This window comes from Physeter macrocephalus, chromosome 21 (assembly GCF_002837175.3).
Source record: "Physeter macrocephalus isolate SW-GA chromosome 21, ASM283717v5, whole genome shotgun sequence".
In the NCBI taxonomy this organism is placed as follows: domain Eukaryota; kingdom Metazoa; phylum Chordata; class Mammalia; order Artiodactyla; family Physeteridae; genus Physeter; species Physeter macrocephalus.
This window is the reverse complement of record NC_041234.1, coordinates 68244699-68268465: the sequence shown is the minus strand read 5'-3', so window position 1 is coordinate 68268465 and position 23767 is coordinate 68244699. Positions and strand designations below refer to the sequence as shown.

General features: G+C 34.3%; 1 protein-coding gene across 7 annotated transcripts in view; it reads right to left on the bottom strand.

The window, feature by feature from the left end:
- The window catches only part of PCDH11X (protocadherin 11 X-linked), a 728057-nt gene that overhangs the window by 664282 nt on the left and 40008 nt on the right, over window positions 1-23767 (bottom strand). For 6 of the 7 annotated variants that reach the window (XM_055081827.1, XM_055081826.1, XM_055081828.1 and 3 more), the window contains exon 2: window positions 15279-17777. In XM_055081827.1, the coding sequence (XP_054937802.1) occupies window positions 15279-17777 (2499 nt within the window). Of the gene's footprint in view, window positions 1-11681; window positions 11727-15278; window positions 17778-23767 lie in introns of those variants that run through there. The other variant, XM_055081832.1, reaches the window with a different exon arrangement.

Genomic DNA, 23767 nt, shown 5'->3' with positions numbered 1-23767 from the left:
GTTAGTGGGAAGCAGCTGCATAGCACAGGGAGATCAGCTCGGTGCTTTGTGACCACCTAGAGGGGTGGGATAGGGAGGATGGGAGGGAGACGCAAGAGGGAGGAGATATGGGAACATATGTATATGTATAAGTGATTCACTTTGTTGTAAAGGAGAAACTAACACACTATTGTAAATCAGTTATACTCCAATAAAGATGTTAAAAAGAGATATGGGGATATATGTTTATGTATAGCTGATTCACTTTGTTATAAAGCAGAAACTAACACACCATTGTAAAGCAATTATATGCCAATAAAGATGTTAAAAAAAAAAAGAAATGCTCAGTTAACTATATGACCCAATACTTAGTGCACACTGACATGAACCAAATATTAAAATTTCAAATTCTATAACATGTATAAAAAGAGAAACTTTAAAAAGTCAGAAAAAGTACTTTCTTTGTGAATGTGTATGCTGAATAAATTTCTCATGATTAAATTAAACAGTTAGATTTACTTGGAGAAGTACCTATATCTCTACCTCAGTCAACACTATTAACGCCAGTTAACCAGTTAACACGAAGTTTTCTGATGCAACAGTTATTTTCCTGGAAAAAATTAGAAGTACCTTTAAAATGTTAATTTATTCCCATCTATAAGAGTACTGGTTTTGTGGGCCACCTGGTCACCATCATTTGTGTACACAGCTTCTATTGTTGGACTACCTCCCCTAAGGACAAATTCAGGCATAACCTAACTTTGTAGTAAGGCCTTATCTAAAGTATGTACTCAATCACTGTCTAATGGTTGAGTGAATGAGGATGACCTGGAGAAAGCCATGGTTTTAACCCTTTGGCTCCTACCACCTCTTTCTCTTTTCCTGTTAGGCTTTTGTATTTTTCAGCACTAGTACCGTCTCCCTGTGTCTCAGTCTCTTTTTCACAAGATTCAAACACCTTGTTGCTTTAGCTATGCAAACTATACTTCTTTCAGCATGAAAAAGGTAGTTTCAGAATAGCAGGTTATGGTGGGTAAACTTTAGTCTCCATACAGTGCATATTTTCATTGTAACAAGTGCAGTGATCACTGCTCAGGGAATGACTGTGCAGGTGATTTGACTGAAGTACATCAAAGAGTGATTTTACAAAGAAAGCGTTACAAAAATGTATTGTAAGGACAGGATGGTCAGACTTATTTTCCAGGGGAGAAAGGGCCACCTAGTCCAGAACATATCTAAGTAACTGAGGCTTTTTCTCTTATTGGATTGACAGAGATTAGAAAAAGAGCCAAGACACATGTTCCTATCTGAACATGGGACCACAAAAGTTGCTCAGAGAACAGAGAGGACTGGCCTACAGCATATTTCCTTTGTGTGTTAAGAGGGTAAGTCTCTCTCAGCAGGTCCAATACTTCCCATGCTCATATGTGATAGTCAACCTGGGGTTTTATCACATTTCACAAGCTAGACAAACCTGAAGAAGAAAGGGAAAGTTGACAACTCTATTATCAGAGTTAGGAGAAGGAATATGGAATTTTTCTCCATGAAAAGCAAAATGCACCATGAATTTTAATATTTTACACACAAGTGCAAAGACAGTTGCGGTAGGAATATAGTTAAGATAGATTTGGCATATAGCTATGGTAATTTTTCAGTTAGATTGATTTTAGATAGGATTGTTCCCAAGAAATAAATCAGAGTAAAAAAATACTTTTTGGCTCTATCAGATGAAAAAAGGGTAAGTGAGGGTGTAGTTTATGAATAATAATTTTCCCACTGTTGTGATAGAAGCACTTCAAAAATATATTAAAAATCATACAAATATGAAGGGGAAGTTTGTTCACTAGAAGTGTGGCAATGTGTTAATCTTGCAAGGTTTTCATGTTATTGAGTCCTTAGCCTTGTCATTCTATCCAACCTTCCAACTTCATTACCCCTTTATATTGGCCCTATATTCCCAAGGGGTAATGTACTGAAGAAAATAGCCACTGACTTTAAAAATGTTAGTAGTTGCTTTTATTTTATCTGGGATAGTTGGAAAACTCAATAATTATAACTGAGCTAAAGAAACATTATTTCCCTACTTATGATGATGTTCATTCCCTTTACACAGAGGTGAAATAAGTAATGAATTTTTGTAAACCATCATCATGTAGTACGGAAATGTTTTATAGTAATGCTGGCATTCCAGCATCCTGATATGACTGCTTAGAAAAAAAAAATGAAAGAAAAACTAACCAAAACAAAACCCCAATCTCCAAGGATGTTTCCTGCATGAAATTTAGAAAGATTTTTTTCTGTCATAATAAGAACAAAAGAAAAAAAGGGCTAATTTAAGAAATATGTGGTTTATTTTCATCTGTTTCTAGGAAGCAGGTGGTGTATTTGCTTTCAGTGTGTGTGCCAAGAAGTGCATTCCTTAAAGATATACGTGTGTGTGTGTGTGTGTGTGCATGTGTGTGTAATACACTCTCAATTTGGGGAGGGGATATGTGGTTTCTGAATTTTCAGGGTAGCACTAGCATGTTATAATTTGGATGTTATCTACATTTGATATCCAATGGTTTCTCCATCTGTCCTGTTTTCGCAAATTTGATAATTTTGACTTTCAGTATGGGGGGAAAGGGATAAAATGATTTCTATCTGGGATGACCATTTCTCAGTACTTCAGTGACAGTTTTTATATATAGACAGCACATTTTAACCAGAGTTCTCAATATCTATTTGTTACCATTCACCATGGAAAAAGTTCCTCTATTGAGGACAAGAACACATTTTTCTTGCTATATTTATAAGAAATGTCACATTGAGATGCTCCTTTTGCCAAAATGTCTAAAAGCAGTATGTGGTTCTCTGGTATATGTTCATATTAAGATGAACAAATGGGTAAAAATTTTCCGTTGATAGTTTTTATTTTAAGTGCAACTCATGGACGGGAAATGTAACAAGAATCAAAGTATCTGAGGTAAATATTTAAAAATCTTTCTAAGATTAATGAAGAAAAATGATGTAACATCAATTTTCTGGAAATAGTTTCCAGCAACTACTGTTTGAAGAGCTATATGACCTAGTCATTTGTTGAGGATTTTCATTTCACAAGAATTATGTAAAGTTAATGTTAAGAAACAGGAAAGATGTTGAAGAAAAGGGTACCATCCAGGCTTCTTTCATTTTTAATAAAATCACAGGTCGCATTCTTTCATTTTTCTTTTATCATATTCTCTCTGCTATTAAAAGTATGTTTTCTGGGCTTCCCTAGTGGCGCAGTGGTTGAGAGTCAGCCTGCCGATGCAGGGGACACGGGTTCGTGCCCCGGTCTGGGAAGATCCCACATGCCGCGGATCGGCTAGCCCCGTGAGCCATGGCCGCTGGGCCTGCGCGTCCGGAGCCTGTGCTCCGCAACGGGAGAGGCCACAACAGAGAGAGGCCCAAAAAAAGTATGTTTTCTTACATTATCTCCACAATTACACTTCTACTTCACTGACCATGGCTTAGTTATTTTTGTCGTCCTCACAGAATCTTAACCAAAGGAAGTGCTTAATGTAATTCTGGTAAATTGTTCAGATTTATGGAAGCATCAAAGTGCATGAAATATTCAAGGAACAAGAAGTAGTAGGTGAGACAAAAATGTGGGGTGCATGGAGTAGTAGGAGATAAGGATTAGCAAGTAGACCTGATTAAAATTGTAAAATCCTTGAAAAATAGAGTAATTAAGGTTTTATCCTATATGCAATGGGGAAAGACTCAGAAGCTTTTCTCTCATAGGCTTCACTTGATCAGATCTGTTTTTTAGGAAGTGTTCTGGGTACAGGGTAGAAAATAAATTGGTCAAATGAAACTAGGAAGCAGGACAACCTATTAGTAGTGGAACCAGTAACTTGTGATGAAGACCTGAATAAGTAAGTGTAAAGGGAGAAATGTCTGAGGTATTTTAGAGGCAAGATCAACAGTATTTGGCTGTTATTTGGATGTGATTCGGGAAAGTGTTGATAACTTTAAGGTGCTTCCTAAAATGGGTTAAGTATATGCTTGCTCAGTTCAGATTTCAAGAACTTTGGAATGAATACCTAGTACATACTTGTAAGATACTCTGCTAGCGATATTCACACACACATGTGCACACACACACAAACACACCCTCCTAATTATTATGATAAAACTTTTAAATTTTTTTCTTTCTTTTGTTTTTTTTTTTTAAACCTTATATAGTCAGGGATTTTCTGCACTAGAAAAGATGAAAGTTTTGTTGTTGTTGTTGTTTTAACATACTTTCAGTTAAACTTGTTGGGTAAAAGGCTTTTTACACTAATAGAAGCCAGGGGAGAAACTTGATTGTCCCACATCTCTACCCCTTAATACCCCATCCCTCACCATAACCACCATCATTCTCTACATTGCTTTGCTCATAGCAGGAGTTTGAGAAATATTTAATTCATCTCATTTGAACTCATGATAAACTCCATTATCTATAGCATGGTCTATGAAAAACAATAGTTAATAAGTGGTACCATATTACCAATATTCAAAGAATTTGAGTACAATAAAATGCACAAAACTAAAACTTTAGTTGAATATGAGTCACTTCAATCCACTTCATTGCTTTGGACCAGTTATCTCCCAATGTTAGTGATCAGGAATGCCAATATATAAAGTTCTGGTTAACACAACACAGAAAATGAATTATACCATGAAATTGTAGGATGTTAGTGTGCTAAAAATTATTTTAGTATCCTTGATGATGTTAATGAAATTGGTAGCCCCTGATGACAACAAGCGCTTCAAAAAATATCAGAAGATATGTTATTGCAATGCAGAAACAACTTTATTTATAGGTATTTCACTTAATACAGATTACACACACTTTATGCACTGAAAATACATCAAATACAACCAATGTTAGTAACTACATGTATTCCAGTTGAAAGATGCCCTATAATATTCACTCTAACATATTCACACAAAAACCTGTTTATTCTTTTTTAAAAGTACAGCTACAAATAACAAAGCAAAAACAAAATTTTAAGAGTGACTGTTTGTGACTGCTCTTGTATTTTAAATGTTCACAATTTTAATGTTACTTTACACAGCTTTTCTTCAATGGCAGTTCGTAGTACTAGCTCCACTCAAAACCAGAAATGATAATAAATTGTACACATTACCCAATCTAAAAACCGAATCTATCCTCACAAATATTTCCATGATTTACGTCAATCCATAATTCACACCAAGCTGTTTATAAAAGTGTATGTGTGTATACACATACATAGATAAGTATGTATGCATGTATATGATTATGGCAAATCCATATCTTAGCCTTTGATGGAAACATAAACTCACAAAGTTGCAGAGTTGAAACTGAAAATCTGACATTGTACAGAACACTAACAGAGAATTACTTATCTCTTTTTTGGTTTCAGAGGTATTAAAATTAAATAAGGTATTAATGCAAATAAAAATAATTATTTTAATGGATTATTTTATATATGTTTTAGTTATGCCAACTGAGCAGAAGTTGACTATTACTGAAGGCAAACTTATCTTAGCTTTTTTGTGTGGAAAAGAAGTAGAATCTACACTGGTAATTAGGAAAAATAGTTTAATTTTAATGTATAATTTAGAGTTACTGGATCTGTGATCCTTCAGAAAACAGGGAAACTTTATGAAGAGAAGTACTGCAGTTACATTAGAGGCAAAATAATTTGAACGTAAAAAACACATGAGCACATATTCAGAATGCACTGAATGTGACAAGAGTTTTTTTTTTTAAATAAAAGGTGCTATGTAGGGTGATATAAGGGATAAAGGATGATTAAAGTTTGGAAGTGAGGCATGAGTTTAAAAGAGCAGAGAATAACATTGTAAATATAGATGTATGATCTTTGAACAAGTTGTCTATAGTTTAAAGTTTATATTACTTTTTTCTGCTAGAAATTTGAAAAACATAAATATACACACATACACACAAACATATGTATGCTTATACATACCCTAACCCATTTTAATCCCACTGTTTTAGAATTACATAAACATCAAATTAAAATGAATTTTCCTCTATACTCACAATTAGGTCTCTTAATTTTAAGAATTTGGTATGGCTGTCTTTTAAGTCTCACACCTAAAATGACTTAATTGTGTACCTCATCATTTCTACAGTTTGTGTGCGTTTTGAAATAAATGTGTGTATAGTCTTACAAACAACTCAAATTTATCTACATAAAGTTGAATTGTAGCACCATGTAGAATTTTGTTGTTAAATGTTATCAATTGCTCTAGTTCAGATAATGTTCATTTTATATAACATGTCAAATTCTTTTTTCCTATCTAAAATGAAACTATTATAATATCATTTTGTAGTACTAGATAAAATCTGCATCTTTATGGAGTCAATTTTGTCAGGTAGACAAAATATCCCCATATTCAGTGAAAAATTGTATTTTGCCTCCAGATGTTTTAGTATCACGTAGACAAAACTATGATACCTATCTGGAAGAGAACTCAGCACCTTCTCTTGAATAACTATATTTGTGTGAAAAATATGTACTTATTCAATCTGAACACCATAAATAATGTATATAATTATCTACAAAAAAGGCACTCAATACATAGTTCTGAATGAGTGATCAAATAAATAAAATTAATAATGAAATATAATCTCTCATTTAGGAGTTCATAAATTAGTTTTCCAGCGTCCATGCAATTCCATTTTTGTCTGTTTTTTTCTCACCTTGAATATGAGACTAGGTCTGTGTTTATATACCAAAAGAGCTGATCAAATTTGTTCTTGTGTGTGTGTGTGTGTGTGTGTGTGTGTGTGTGTGTGTGTGTGTGTTCAATTACTTCGAGGTTGTGACACTGAACAACTATTTGAGCTGTATACTTGAATTACGGGAAACATTTTTGTGTAAGGTGATAGTGTTTATGAGCAATTCTGTTTAAAGTATCATTGAAATAGTGGTCTGTGTTGATTTTGAATCTGAGGTTAAAACTGATATGTAGTAAGATGAGTAAATACATTTTAAAGTTTATTTTACGGATTTCTGAAAATAATATTTTTCACCAGTGTTGCACATTTGTTTCCTACCACCAAAGAGAGTAAAAGTGGTATTATAAAAATTTTCTCTAAGTATCTAATGAAAGTATTATTTTGTAATCTAATGTTTTTACCAAGTGTTAAGACAAAAAATGAAAATGCTTTTAAAGTGCATTTCTAAGAGAATAACATTTATGAAGTAAATCAGTGAATAATTAATAAATATAAGGCTCCAGGACAAGGGAGAAAGGTGCATATATTTCTAGAATATCCATTGAAGTACTTCATTTCCATTATTATGTCAATTTAACTATCTGAAACCTAATGGAATATGATTTTTTTCACTTCACAGAAAAAGATTTACTCCTAATTGGATAGTACCAGTGTATGTGTGGATAATTAAATATGATTAATCACTTGAAATGGGAGAGTTTATACAATTTTAATTGAGAATATCTAGAATTTGAAAAAGGTAAGAGTTGGCTACGAGGCTTTTTAGAAATAATTATAATAGATAATTTGGTTGTTCATTCTAAGGGAAATTTTGGCAGATATTTAGATGGCATTCTTTTTAATGGAAAAGCTTTTTCATCAAGACTTGATATTTTCACTGAGGGGAGATTAGTCTCGTGGTAGAGATATCTAGTATGCCTCTTTAGTATACTATAAACTAATCAGACTCAACTATTTCATAAATTTGTCTAATCATACATCTATAAAAATAAACAATATGCATAATAATTAAGTCAATTACCACTATGTGTAAAAAATCCTGCATGTATAGTTTATAATATAAAAAGAGCAGAATATTTCTGTAATTTTAAAGTGCACCACTTTCAAAGGTTAAGCAGAATTACTAAGTAAATAATAAAGAAAAACTTACTGGTATAGCCTGAAGTAAAAACAAATAGTTTTAAAATTCTTCATCAAATTGTCATAGATACAGTTAAAATCTATCTACAATTTCCTAAATTTTCTACAACAAATGTATATTGCATTGTGCAATAAAAATACAGGCCTATGACTACTCTACAATTTTAAAAAGTCTACTCCTAATTCTAAACACCACATACAACCACGGATGTTATGTATGAACACACATAATGCATGAAAAAATAAATTGAACATTAGTTCTTTTTAAAAATAATAATTATATACAACACATACAGCTTTATATTATCACAGCACCTTTAAAAATACTAGAAAGCTAAATCTAAACAGTAAAAATAGACAGAAACTAAGCAAAACCTAAAAAAAAAAGTCTATTACACGAAAGCACCTATAGGAAGCATTTACACAGTGTAGATTAAGTTCATATAAGATTACTTAAGCTCTGCTTGTCCTGTAGCACTTCTGTTGAGATCAGGCTTCAAATCACACCTAGCTAGACGTACACTTACAAAATCTAATTAAATAGTGATGAGTGCAAGTGACAAAATTGTAAAATGTGGCAGTATTGTTTTGTGTTGAAATGAAAGGATTAGTAAATATTGTATGAAATAATGATTGATTGAATCTAAATTCAGTTTTTAAAAATTATTCTGAAGTATATGTGTTCACATTGATAATGTGAACAGGATGGTCAGCAGAGAAAACAGAAGTATACATAAAAGAATAATTAATGGATAGAATTAAAACTGTTCTATAAAATTTTCAATTTAAATCATTGAAAATAAAAATAACTTAAGAAATGTAATAGCTTGAATACCTCACTTCTAAAAATAAACATATTTAATGTAAAATGAGGACATGTATTTCAGCAATTTTTTTCAATTTATGCACTTTGGATTTTAATCAAAAGAAAATTACACTCCTTTGAGTGTTTGCAGGGATGAAAGTATACAGCACATTGTAGTTAATCGATTAGGTAATCCCTAAAAGTTTCTTTGATGACTAGTCTTAAGATTTGCTTTCCTTCTGTTTTTCTCTATTCACTGACTAGAATAAGAACAAGAGAGACCATCAAGGACACTTCATTGAGAATATTCTAGGAGTCCATTAATACCAACACAAGAGATGGGAAGATTTCTGAGACCTTGTAAGCCAAACATGTAATAACACCAATAATTAAATTAAAAGTATCATCAAATCAACTTATAAGAAAAAACCAAGAGGAAAATACATAGTTTTGTCCTCTCTGGCTTTTGTGGAAAATTAGTTTCAATGCCGTCCATACTGTTCTCAAATGTTAATATTATTTCCTCAATCATAAGCAAAGGACAGATCAAGTGTAGTTAATAATCAAAAGCAGAATCCATTTTCATCTATGGCTGAAGTTTAGATACAGTTAAACCTCAATCATCATTGGTTTATACGGGTAAATATTTTAGCCTCAAAGAGCAGGAAAGAAATCAATTCAGAAGTTCCTTTCTCACAGAAATTATATTCTGAGAGATGAAATCACTTGCAGCTTTAAAAATAAAGTTTCTATTTTTATCTTCTGCAAAGATGACCCCCATAAAAATACTGAGGAATTTTTAAAAGAGATTCTGGGTAACAGTTTCTAGACATTTTCATCTTCATATATACAAAGGAGTGATTAGGAGTTTTCCTTATCACAGGCCTAAAGGAAAGGGTCACTGAAGTAGAAGAAAAATGAAGTATTCTCCTCTAGCTCATAGAATGTGTGGAAAAGCAGAGACCATGGTGGTCATGACACAAGCATTTAAAATGCATTTATATAATAATTACACATACAAATGGTCATTAAGCCACACTAGTTTATCATGGGACATGTGAAGTATTGATTCATTTTCTTGGGCATTATAATTTTTTTCACAATTAAGTGAGACTATGGATTTTGGAAACTCCTACCCTTAGTACGTCTTGGTACCTGCAGGGCAATGACTCTAGAGGTATAACAAGTTGGCTCAATTTTGACATTCCTTGAAATGATTTGAATTAAACTGAAATATTTAATTTATCAGGAAGAAATAGGGGAGATATTATAAAGTTACTCTATATGAACAACTTTCACAAAGTTAAAATTTAATTTTAAGTATTTTTCTACAATAGTTGCTTATAAGTATGTAATACAATATTGTAATTTACATGACATTTCTCATTATCAGTAAAACAGTTACACTTACAGTCATTATAATTAACTAAGTAATGTTAAAAAAGCCAGATAGCAAGCATGTTCAAGGAACTTGACATTATTGGAGGTACCAGAGATTCTGTACTGAGTAAATGAGAATGCTAAATTTTAACAGAAATCTTTAAAAAATATTGCCTATATATTAAATATCCAAGAATTACACTAATTTGAAATGCTAAATAGAGCATAAGCCTCTTCTAAATACCTTTACACCAAGGAACACTTCAAATAATACAGTAATTTAATGCACATACATAATAGACCAAATCCTATCCACACTTTGCAAGGTAAAATGATACACAATGAAGCATTTGAATGAGAATCCAGGAAACATATGTTATGTTGTGATTATAAAGGTCCTTTATACTCCCTTTTAGCCCCAAGAAATCATGCTTTAAAAAAAATTATGTTAGTACTGTTAGTAAGTCATAAGCAGCTTAAAGAATACAATGTAAAATTGGGACACATCATTCTTTCCTCAATAAATATAATGTACACCAAATTTGAGGCATTTAGTCATTTGTGTAGAAAATTGATTAATTAACATATTGTGAAGAATGAGTTAAAGGCCAAATTACTCAAAGCAATGAAATATATTCAGTAATTTAATGCCAGAGAAATTATGTATATCTATTTAGCTGTTTGACTCTAGTAGCTTATATTTTCCTAGGTGGTTTCAAAATTAAGATAAAATCTTTCAAAATATCCTATTTAAATCCTTGTCTCTACTCATATATGAACAGAATTACATTTCACTATATAAGAAACATCAGTACTTTTTTCCCCAAAATATCAGGGAGTATAAAGAACTTTACATTCTTCTTTTGATAGATAAAAATAGAAAAAGAAACTTCTTTGTTTTTCAGTATTTATAGAAAAAAAGAAACATGATTACAACAAAAATAATTTTTTAATGATTAAAGTAGTGGAACAACATGATTATAATCAACATAAAAACCCATTAAAATTATTTTATATCATCTAACTTTTCAGCAGAGTGATGGATAATTATAATTATTTTCTCAACAACACTATAGTAGTGAATATTTTCCAAAAAATGATCTAAAGTGGGTTTTTTTGTTGTTGCTGTTTGTATTTTTGATATTAAAGAAAATCTCTTGCCCTTGGATACCTTTCAGAGGGTAGCTTGGATAGTTCAGCTTCACTTCCAAACTCCCGGAGATGATGTTTAAATTCTTCAGGAATCAGACAGGGCAAGTAATTCCATGTTTCATGATTGATACATTAACCATCAGTTTGTACATCAAGACACATTATATTACATCACACTTGTTGGCATTCAGAGGAAGCAAATTGAGAAACAGCATGATAAAACATTTATTTTTTTTTATCACACTGCACTTTTCCTTCCACAAATTTAAAATTTCGATTGCAAGATTACAACTAAAGTAAGCATGGGGTTCAGTGGGACATAATTTTTAAGGTGGTTTTTGTTTTGCTTGCTTTTATAGTGGGAAATCCAGATTACAAGATAAATGATCTTAGCCAAATTTTGAAATCACAAATCATTGGAGTTTTTTGGAAGGGGAATAGAATTATGTTGTTCCTAGAAAGTTATATCTCACTGTAGATTTCAATAGTTGATGTCCTGGAATCAGTCTAGGACAAGAAAAATAACATGTTATCAAAATCAGATGGTTGTGTTCTAGGAGTCTTAGTTGCCAAGCATGCTACATGGCTAAAATTCACATTGCTAAAATACAGATGCACAATATCAAGGTTATGGAATGTAACAGTAGTAAATACCAAGCCTATTCCAAGCTAACTCAGACTCCTCTTACCATTTTGAATCCATTTATAATACCTACACTCATGTAACCATGAATTATTTCTTTTTGAAATGAAGTACCTCAAATACATGAGTAAGACAGTGACTTGTACACAGAAGGCCCTTTCAAAATAATAAGTTCATTTTTGTTCCCCTTTTTTTCAAATGTATAGTCTTCACAATATTTTAATGGAAGAACTGTGTTAAGCAAGATTTCGTTTTGGCATTGTATCTCTTTTATACAACAATTATCAAAATTGATTCTAAAATGATTATTCTTATTGTTTTTCTAGAATTGCACCAAACACTATCTGCTTGCTCTGAAAGACATTAATATAAAATACACCATAAGATCATCTTTTAAATTTCATGTTTTAATTTCTACTATAATATATGCATACAAAAATGCCTTCCAGAATACCTGTAAAAATTTGTATCAAAGAGGATCCTCATATTCCCCAGTTATAAATGTTTTTGTGCAATAGATATGCTTCTATCTAACGAATGTTCTATATTTTTTCAGAACACGAGTCAGAAAAAAAAAAACTATGGAAAATATTTGATTCTCTTTTTAAAAACATGAATTTTTAAAATAAATCCCCTTATATCTTACTGCCTCCTAGAACCATTTAATTTCTTCACTTTCATATTTCTATTCAGATGAGTAATGAACTAAACAGAAATATCACCCTAAACCCTCCTTTTGAAAATATATTTATCACTTTGTTTAAAATCAATTGAATATAATTCTGCCTTCTGATAACAGTAATATTTTATTCCACTGTCAGAATTTCCTTAAGGAACAATGAATTTTTATTTTACTGGCTGACACTTTTCCCCATTTTGTATGATGCTTCTTTAAAAAGAAGACACCTACTGTATTTGAATTTTTATAAATACATGAGTTCTTTTTCAGTGCTCACTTAACTTTTTAGCATTCTGCAACATCAGTGAATATAAGATGCCTCTCCTGGCATTAATCAGAAATTGAAGTGTATACAGAAAGGGTGAAGAACATTGCAAATGTAGCACAAAATACAAGGATTCGAATTATTTTTAGTATCACATTAGTCTGCCTAAGTTCACCAATTCATGTCCAGAAGATATTTAGTAATTAATCTGAAACATCTATGAACCAATGACATAAAATATACAATTTACCTATTTTTTAAGATGAGAAAAAATAGAATAAGTCATCTGAGAACTCATTGATTCTAAGATACTCCTTTTAGCTAATAAAAACTGAATGATAACCAAGAATTTATCCTCATTAGCATTTACTTTCCTTATTTTGCCTATCTCATGAAGTTATTTTCTGTGTTTAGGAAAAGATTTCTTAGCTGAATAAAATAAAATACCCGAATGAAAAAGTTATTAATTTTATTGACTTTCTCAGGATTACAAAATATCAAAAAAAAACAATAAAAGAGGAAGATATTTGGAAAACACTTCAAATTTTTCCTTCATCTGTGCCTTACTCACTGTGTGTTCATGTCCTCATGTAAAATAAGTCTAGCTCTTAAAACATCTCCATGCTTTCAAAAAGAGTTGAAACCAGAATTTGCTCTTCTAACTAACTTCACAAGCCAATCTATTAAAAATGATGCTCTGCAAAAGTAATTCGCAAACCCCACCCTTTGTATAGATTTTTAAGTGAGTCACAAATTTAGCCCTGGGAAAAGTGCTATTAGGATATACAACACACATAAAGTGCTATTCATAAAGAATACTTTTCTGTTGAGAAATGTTTCCAAAAAACCGAATGATAACAATGAGAATTAGAAAATGAGAGCACCCTTTTTAATAGTTAAATAAAAACAAAAACATACCATGATGAGATATTAGGTATCTGTTATGTTTGCCACCCATTTAAGATCCACCTTGGTCAGAAACCATGGGGCTCATGTGAACTGTAGAAATAACCACTGCCCTATAAACTAATTCAAAGTGTAACAAAAACTCTCCACAAAGAGAGTAGGGTTCTATTTTACCATTTGCGATAGCATAACTATGAACCTATTGTAACAAAAATGCACCCACAACTGAATTAGTATCTTACTTTCACTGTGTGATTAAGAGAGAAAGGTTAACGTTATTGTATAATTTAACTATGCAAATCCATGAGTGGCCTCGATTCTTAAAAGTATTTCTTAAATTATGGTAAATTATTTTCATTGTTATTTTGAATCCTGATAGACTTCTTTAATATCTCTAACTTTGGTGAGAGGAAACCTATTCTGACCTTCACATTAATACTATTCAATTAAGCCTAAATAGGTTTTCAAAAGCTTTATTCACTGAAACTGATATGAAGACCTTCTTAAGAGTAACACAGACAAAATATTAAAATCAACATGCTGCATGACTTCCAGAGAAAAATTGTAGATAAATTCTATCACTTGACTTTATTAAGGAAATAAAAATACTTAAATCATTTAATTTAGTTATGAACTTCTAGATACATTTTTATTCATTTCTCCATGGAATACAGATAAAAAAGACTGCATATACTCTTGTTTTCATAAATTTATTGGGTTTTAAATTATTGCATACAGATATCTTGGGTCTTAATATGTGCATAGTTTCCTTCAGGCCCATTAGAGAAAGCAATTATATTTCATTTTCCAAAAGTCATTATCTCTTAAGAATGTCCCCTGAAGGGTTCTTAATACCTTGCATGAATATGCAAATACTCAAATGGATATCTAAAGTAGAGATCTCATATATATTTCATTCTCTGGCTTGAAGGTGAGAGTGAGTAGCGTGACTTCATTTTCCTAATCCCATTCTTGCTACATTGTGTTAATACAGATTTATGAACCAGAATAATGGTGAGCTCCTAATCTGAAAATGACACTCTCTTTTCATTGTGGGGGTTTGGGGGAATGGTGGGTAGGGAGGATATCTTGATGCTATTTGATTATCTTGGGTTGACACAGATTTTCCCAAGTGAAGCTGGAAGTGTCAATACCATTAAGTATTAAGACTTGCTTATCAGATTCCAAAAGGCTTTACTGTGATGTATCTAGCCATGACTGTTTTGATCCTATGCACACAATTGTACTGAGGACAGTGCCATGACCTTTTATTTTGGAGTTTTTCCAGTATATTCTCTAGCAAGAAGTTCATACTGCCATCTACAGACAACACTGTCCCTATTATAATCATCATTCCTCACACAATTTTCCTCCAATCAGGAGTCATTTTGTTCTGATTTTCTACCAAACTTAAAATGAATCCATATATCTATTCAGATACTTCTGCAGAATGTGATCATTTTTATCCCATGTTGAGTCAGTAGAGTCTGTAAAGTCCTACTTCAACTGAAAATAATTAAAAAAAAATAAAGTTAGGAAGGTTACTTAGAAACTTGGATTACCTACCGGTCTGGTATGTACAGACACAGGGGTCTTGAAAGTTGTCACTGGATAGCTGCACTCAGAAACGCTGTAGGGATCAGAACTGCTGGAGGAACACTTGGAGATGGAATCACAGCCCACGAAGGTGTTATCAAGAGGCAGTTCCTGGATGATGTGGTGCTTCGAATTCAGGGGAGTTTCCGGCTGGATCTGGAAGGCAGGCTGTGGAGAGGCAGATTTGTAGTGCCGGGCCAAATCAGGGCTGTCAGGCTTGAAAGTAGTAGGTGTAGTGCCCCAGTTGTACTTGCCCATGGTTTGCTCTTCCAATTCAATGGGAAGGTCTAGCGTGACGCTGTTTCCATCATTGTCAGCATCATCTTCCTTAGTTTCTTCAATGGTAACAAAGTTAAGCAGCAAGTTCTTGGGAGTATGCTTCTTTTTCTTCTTCTTCTTCTTCTTCTTCATCATTATCATCTGCCTGTTTTCTGGGTTTGGAGTAACCCATTCGGAATTCTGCTTGTTTTTCTGAGCAGCCTTAAGGTGTGGTGATTGGCGGCATCTTACTACAGCAGTGATGAAAATAACAAGGATGACAGTTATGGTGCCTGCAACAATAGCAACCACGATCTTGACATAGTCACTGGATGGTGAGGATGTATCAGCTGTCTCAATATTTTGGGTCACTGGTGTTTCAATGTTTTTGCGCACCAATTCATAAATCAGTGTAGCATTGGTCACTGACTCATTCACAAATAGATTAACATTTACAACATTGAAGAGAGAATCAGGTTGTCCTAAGTCCTTAGCTTTGACTACCAGTTTGTGTAAACCAAGGTCTGCAAGGACACATTTCTCCTTCAGTGTAATGTTGCCTGTTGTTTGGTCAATCATAAACAGACCTTTTGTGTTTCCTCCTACAATGCTGTAATGAAGCTCTGCATTCATGCCAGTGTCGTTGTCAATAGCAACTACCGTGAAGACCACTGTGCCTGGATTAGTGGATGGCAGAACCAATTCAAAGGAGTAGTTTGAAGAAGGGACAACAAAAACTGGTTTGTTGTCGTTGACATCAACCACATTTATGGTGACTTTGGCAGTTGAAGAACGTGATACCCTACCACCATCCTCAGCCTTTACATAGAAAGTATAAGATTCTTTTTTTTCCCTATCAAAGGAAATATTCGGTCGGATGACACCAGTCTGTGGATCAATGGTGAAGTCATCATTTGCGTCTAAAATGGAGAGAGTGACTGCAGAATTTTCTCCATAATCAGGATCAGTTACAGTGATTAGTCCTACTGTGCCATGTCTTGGAAGGTTTTCTGGGACATAGAAGTTGTACTCATTGTGAGTGAAAATTGGACTGTTGTCATTCTGATCAAGAACAGTCACTAAGACTGTGGCATTGGTTATTAAAGGTGGTGTCCCATTATCTTTTGCCAGAACTGTGAATGAATATTTTTCCTGTTTTTCTCTATCCAGTTTCTTCACTGCAGTCAGAATGCCTGTACGATGATCCAGGTTGAATTCAGATGGAGCATCAATGCCAAGCAGGTAGTTTATCTCAGCATTATGCCCTGTGTCTGCATCCGTTGCACTTATTTTTGTCAACTGGGTGCCAGGAGAATTATTCTCAGGAACAGAAAGACTTATGAAAGGCTGCGTGAAAACTGGAGTGTTGTCATTTTCATCTTTTACTTTGATGAGGAGCATAGATGATTGATTCAAAGGAGGTTTGCCAGCATCTGCAGCCAGTAATTTAATGGCATATTCTCTTGTGGACTCGTAGTCAAGATATGCAGCAGTCTCTAGGAGGAACTGATTACTGAATACTGGCCTCAACCTGAAAGGGACTTCATGATCTGTAAAGCACGTCACCCTACCATTATGGTCAGCATCCTTATCTGTCACAGTTATGAGAGCAATTTTGGTGTTGAGCGGAGCATTTTCTGAAAGAACCACAGTGCCATTGATTGGATTGATGATATATCTTATGTCAATTGATGGGACATTATCATTGACATCTGTAACATTTACTAGCACCATTGCTCTTGCTGGTATCAATCCACCATCACTTGCCAAAACCAGTAACCTGTGGTTTGGTGATTCCTCTCTATCCAGTGGTTCTTTGATTGTGATAAGTCCAGTGGTGGAGTTGAGGTGAAATAGCCTCTTGGCCATGTTGGAGACTAGATTGCTGAAATGGAAGTGAATCCTGGCATTTTCACCTATGTCCGCATCTGTGGCATGAAGTTGTGTCACTGAAGTACCTACAGGAGCATTTTCTGGTATACTGACTTCAATCTCATTCTCCTTGAAGACTGGGCGGTTATCGTTTGTATCAGCAACACTCACTTGCAAAATGGCAGTACTGGATCTTTGAGGAAAGCCACCATCTTCAACCTTTACTTTCATTACATATGTATCTTTTTCTTCCCTATCTAACTCTTTTTGAACTATCAATTGTGGCATCTTCTCTCCTTCTGGTGTTTCAATAACATCAAGCCCAAAAATACTTTGACCCTGGAAAGCATAGAAGGAAACATTTTAGCTTAGGTTATTATTTAATGAGACCAGTTTTCAATTCCTTGAAGTCATATGACATAGGCTCAACTCAGAAATAAGTGCCAGAGACTTGAGTTCTAAGTCCCAACTTCGTTTGTAACTAATATTGTCACCACAAACAAGATGCTTAACATCTCTACACATTTGTGAAATTAGAGTTGTGCTAGAAGATATTCTAAGCGCTTTTCAGGTCATAGCATTTTATGGTGATAAATGTAACATTTATGTGAACTATTAAAGATTTCAAAAGGAAGAAGTATGTAGAATTTTAAAAAGAATTATCACTAAGTTTCACACGGTGAATGAACTTATAAGTGAATTAACAATGGTTACTCCAAATGAATTAAAATATCTTACTGTAGATTTCAGTTGTCTAGGACACCTTTTCACCACCAGAAGTAACAATCAAGTATAAAATATTCATCCAAGACAAAAGTGCATATATCACATCTAATAAATACAGCTAATAACTTTGGCAGAGGGAGAAAATATGCAAACTCTGATAAGAATAAAACCTTGTGTAAAATACACAGACTTTCTTTTTTTTCCCCTATGGAAACAGGTGTTAAAGATGAAATTTTTGGGAATTCCCTGGTGGTCCAGTGGTTAGGACTCGGTGATCTCACTGACGGGGCCCAGGTTCAATCCCTGGTCGGAGAACTAAGATCCTGCAAGCTGTGAGGCCTGGCGAAAAAAAAAAAAAAGAAAAAAAAAAAAAAAGAAAGACATTTTCTTGGAGATTAACAAGACAATGTTATTTAACTTATAATTTTTTTTTAATGAGCATGCACAATGGACTGAAACTAACATGCTAAAATGTCAAATTGGAAAATATAGCTATAGGAACAGTACCTATATTTTCTTTATGCCTATAAAGTCAGATTATGGGAATGTTTAAAATCAGTTTCCTCTGGTTCTGGCTTCCCTCAAAACCCTCAAGGAACTGGTTCAATTAATATAAAACTGTGAAATTCTTAAAGTGCTTAGGCTCTCTTAAGTGCTATTGTTTATCAGGACACAGAGGGTCTCATACTCTTAAGTCTTTAAAATAGTCAGATAATTTTGATAAAGTCCAATTTATCAATAGAAAATAAAAAAAAATTAAAGTCCCTTCTCTGAACTACAATAAGATGAGCCCTACACACATAAACAGTGATCTTGATAGCTGATTGAGGAATAGCATTGACTGGCTCTCAGGGGCAGTTCTAGCCAGTGTTACCTGTAGCACTTTGACAGAAATGAATAAGATAGAAAGGTAGTGGAGGCTGTGAAATCAGAAGATCTTAAGATTCCTAGTACATGGGTGATTTATGAACCCTTACGTACACACGTACACGTGCACACACACACACAAATATAACCACACACTACAATTTTAATTCTCCAATATATTTTTTAACATAAAAGTTGCTGACATGTGCTGAAGATCAGTTATTGACATCTCCTCTATGTGCTCTGTCCTGAAAGAACAGGATAGCATCTGAGGGTTTTTTCTCATTGTTCTGTCATACCAGTGTCTAAAATAAGATCCTAAATGTTAGAAACCAATTAACAATATCAGGTTTTCAGGGATCACTAGAATATATGGTGAGATTATATGGTCATATTATCTTTTATAACTTATCAAAGTGTTATAATTGCTTACATAAAATCTAGTACAATACTTAAGTACAACTACATATTTCCTCATGAATTGCTTGAAGATATTTCTGCATTTTTTGGATTTTTTTTGTGTGTTTATATTCACTTACTCTTTTATTCAAATCCAGACCATAATATATCTTGATGGAAGAATTAAATGTTTATTATGAAATTTAAGGTGGCATTTCAGAAATATTAATTAAAATAATCAGTTTGCTTCAATGTAATTAAAAAAAATATTCCTACAAGGTAACCAATGTGTATTAATCTTGGTTTTAATTCATAAAATAAAATGAGCATTCTATTAATATTTTACTTATATAAACCAATAAACAATTTGCCTTTTCTTTGCCAAGGAAAATATTTTTCATGTAATATCTATCTACAAGTGTGAAAAATTAGCAAAACTATTTTAAGAAAAAAAAAGAATTTTACAACAATAATATTAAATATACATACAGTATTTACTATTATAATTTGATTTAGTAAACTTAGTGATTAATGATAATTTTATTTTTGTAATGATATTTCAAAAGGCTTTTAGGAAGGTTCAAATCTGGAATGTCTCATCTATGGGTAGAAAAAATAGCTTCTGAATTGAACTTCACAGAAATCCATGGTATTTAATACAATTTTGTTAATTCTTGGCATGCCAATATTCAGTGGCTAATATGGTCACAGTGTTCTTCTAGGCACTGGGGATATGGTGGTAAGTAAAAATATTTTGCTAATGTAATGGAAATTAAATTTTAGCTAAGATGAGGGAAAATCAATAGCAATCTAAGTATCGACTGATGTTGATACTAATAGATTTATGTTAATTGAAAATAATTACATTTTTTAATAAGGGCTATAAAAGTAGATTATAAAGAATTATTAGAGGTTATATAAGGGGGAACTAGCATATATAATATAGCCTAAAAACAACAAGTAAATATCTTAAGTTCTTGAGTTTCAGACTCAATTATCCAATTTATGACTATAATACATCTAGGGAAAAGAGTACGTTAGTTTTAATTTTTAATTTTATTCATTTATGTTTATGTGTTTTGTGTTTGTATATTTCGAGTTTAGTCTTATGTGTTTGCCTGAACTTTTCATTGACCTTTGCTTTCCCAAGCAAATGAATGCAGGGTTATGTCAGTTGAAAAACCTAAGAACAGCATGTTTGCTGTACTTAATTTTTTTATGTGATGAGACAGTAATGTTAAAAGATAGATTTTTCAAATTTTCAAAATGATAATGAGATATACATGCCAGATAATGGACAATGTCCATACTGCTCTTCTGTCTTCTATGACTGCTCTGTCCAATATGACAGCAATTAGTCACAAGTATTTACATTTAAATTTTAATTAATTATAATTAGATAAAATTTAAAAAATCAGTACACCAGCCTCACTAGCCATATTTCAGTTCTTATTGCTAAATCTGAGTAGTGGCTACTGCATTGGACACCACAGATATAGAACTTGTCCATTATTACAGAAAGCTCTATTGCACTGGGCTGTTCTAAGATGTTACATTTTTCTTTAATAAAAATCTATGTTCAGGTCAGGTGATGTTGTGCATACCACCCCCGCTCAGATATTTAGAGCTCTACAAATGACTTGCTACTTTACATACTTAAATTTCAGAGTGGGCATGAAGATAGCAGAAAAGTAAGACAAGGAGATCACCTTACTCCCCACAAATATATCAGAAAAAATCTACATGTGGTACAACTCCTACAGAACACCTACTGAACGCTGGCAGAAGACCTCAGACCTCCCAAAAGTCAAGAAACTTCCCACGTACCTGGGTAGGGCAAAAGAGAAAAGAAAAAACTGAGACAAAAGAATAGGGACGGGACCTGCACCAGTGGGAGGGAGCTGTGAAGGAGGAAAGGTTTCTACACACTAGAAGCACCTTCGCGGGCAGAGACTGTGGGTGGAGGGGGGAAGCTTCGGAGCCGCGGAGGAGGGCACAGCAACAGGGGTGTGGAGGGCAAAGCTGAGAGATTCCCGCACAGAGGATCGGTGCCAAACAGCACTCACCAGCCCGAGAGGCTTGTCTGCTCACCCGCCGGGATGGGTGGGGGCTGGGAGCTGAGGATCCAGCTTTGGTCGCATCGCAGGGAGAGGACTGGGGTTGGTGGCGTGAACACAGCCTGAAGGGGGCTAGTGCACCACGGCTACTTGGGAGGTAGTCTGGAAAAAGGTCTGGAACTGCTGAAGAGGCAAGACACTTTTTCTTGCCTCTTTATTTCCTGGTGCACGATGAGAGGGGATTAAGAGCGCTGCTTAAAGGAGCTCCAGAGACGGGCGCGAGCCGCAGCTATCAGCTCAGACTCCAGAGACGGGCATGAGTCGCTAAGGCTGCTGCTGCAGCCACCAAGAAGCCTGTGTGCAAGCACAGGTCACTAACCACACCTCCACCCCAGGAGCCTGTGCAGCCCGCCACTGACAGGGGCCCGTGATCCAGTGACAACTTCCCCAGGAGAACACATGACATGCCTCAGGCTGGTGCAACATCATGCCAGGCTCTGCTGCTGCAGGCTCACCCCGCACTCCGTGCCCCACCCCCCCGGTCTGAGTGAGCCAGAGCCACCGAATCAGCTGCTCCTTTAACCCCGTCCTGTCTGAGTGAAATACAGGTACCCTCAGGCAACCTACACGCAGAGGCAGGGCCAAATCCAAAGCTGAGCCCCGGGAGCTATGCGAACACAGAAGAGAAAGGGAAATCTCTCCTAGCAGCCTCAGGAGCAGTGGATTAAATCTCCACAATCAACTTGATGTACCCTGCATCCATGGAATACCTGAATAGACAACAAACCATCTCAAATTGAGGAGGTGGAATTTGGGAACAACTATATATATATATATATTTTTTTTTTCCCTTTTTCGCTTTTTGTGAGTGTGTATGCGTATGCTTCTCTGTGATTTTGTCTGTATACCTTTGCTTTTACCATTTGTCCTAGGGTTCTGTCTGAAAGTTTTTCTTTTTGTTTTTGTTTTTACTATAGTTTTCAGTGCTTGTTATCATTAGTGGATTTGTTTTTTGGTTTGGCTGTTCTCTTCTTTCTTTCTTTCTTTTTTCTTAATCACCTTAAAAATTTTTTAACAATTATTTTTTTAAATAACTTTTAAATTTAATTTAATTTTATCTTTTGCTTTCTTTCTTTTTTCTCCCTTTTATTCTGAGCTGTGTGAATGACAGGCTCTTGGTGCTCCATCCAGGCGTCAGGACTCTGCCTCTGAGGTGGGAGAGCCAAGTTCAAGCAATTGGTCCACCAGAGGCCTCCCAGCTCCATGTAATATCAAACAGTGAAAATCTCCCAGAGATCTCCATCTCAACGCCAAGACACAGCTCCATTCAATCACCAGCAAGGTACAGTGCTAGGCACCCTATGACAAACAATTAACAAGACAGGAGCAAAACGCCACCCGTTAACAGAGAGGCTGCCTAAAATCATAATAAGATCACAGACACCTCAAAACACACCACCAGACATGGACCTGCCCACCAGAAAGACAAGATCCAGCCTCCTCCACCAGATCACAGGAACTAGTCCCCTCCACCAGGAAGCCTACTCAGCCCACTGAACCAACCTTAGCCACTGGAGGCAGAAACCAAAAACAAAGGGAATTACAAATGTGAAGTCTGCGAAAAGGAGACACCAAACACAGTAAGTTAAGCAAAATGAGAAGAAAAAGAAACACACAGCAGATGAAGGAGCAAGGTAAAAAGCCACCAGACCTAACAAATGAAGAGGAAATAGGCAGTCTACCCGAAAAAGAATTCAGAATAATGATAGTAAAGTCCATCCAAAATCTTGGAAAGAGAATGGAGAAAGTACAAGAAACGTTTGACAAGGACCTAGAAAAACTAAAGAGCAAACAAACAATCATGAACAACACAATAAATGAAATTTAAAATTCTCTAGAAGGAATCAATAGCAGAATAACTGAGGCAGAAGAACGGATAAATGACCTGGAAGATAAAAGAGTGGAAATAACTATTGCAGAGCAGAATAAAGAAAAAATAACGAAAAGAATTGAGGACAGTCTCAGAGACCTCTGGGACAATATTAAACGCACCAACACTCGAATTATAGGGGTCGCAGAGGAAGAAGAGAAAAAGAAAGGGACTGAGCAAATATTTGAAGAGATTACGGTTGAAAACTTCGTTAATATGGGAAAGGAAATAGTTAATCAAGTCCAGGAAGCACAGAGAGTTCCATACAGGATAAATCCAAGGAGAAACACGCCAACACACATATTAATCAAACTATCAAAAATTAAATACAAAGAAAACATATTAAAAGC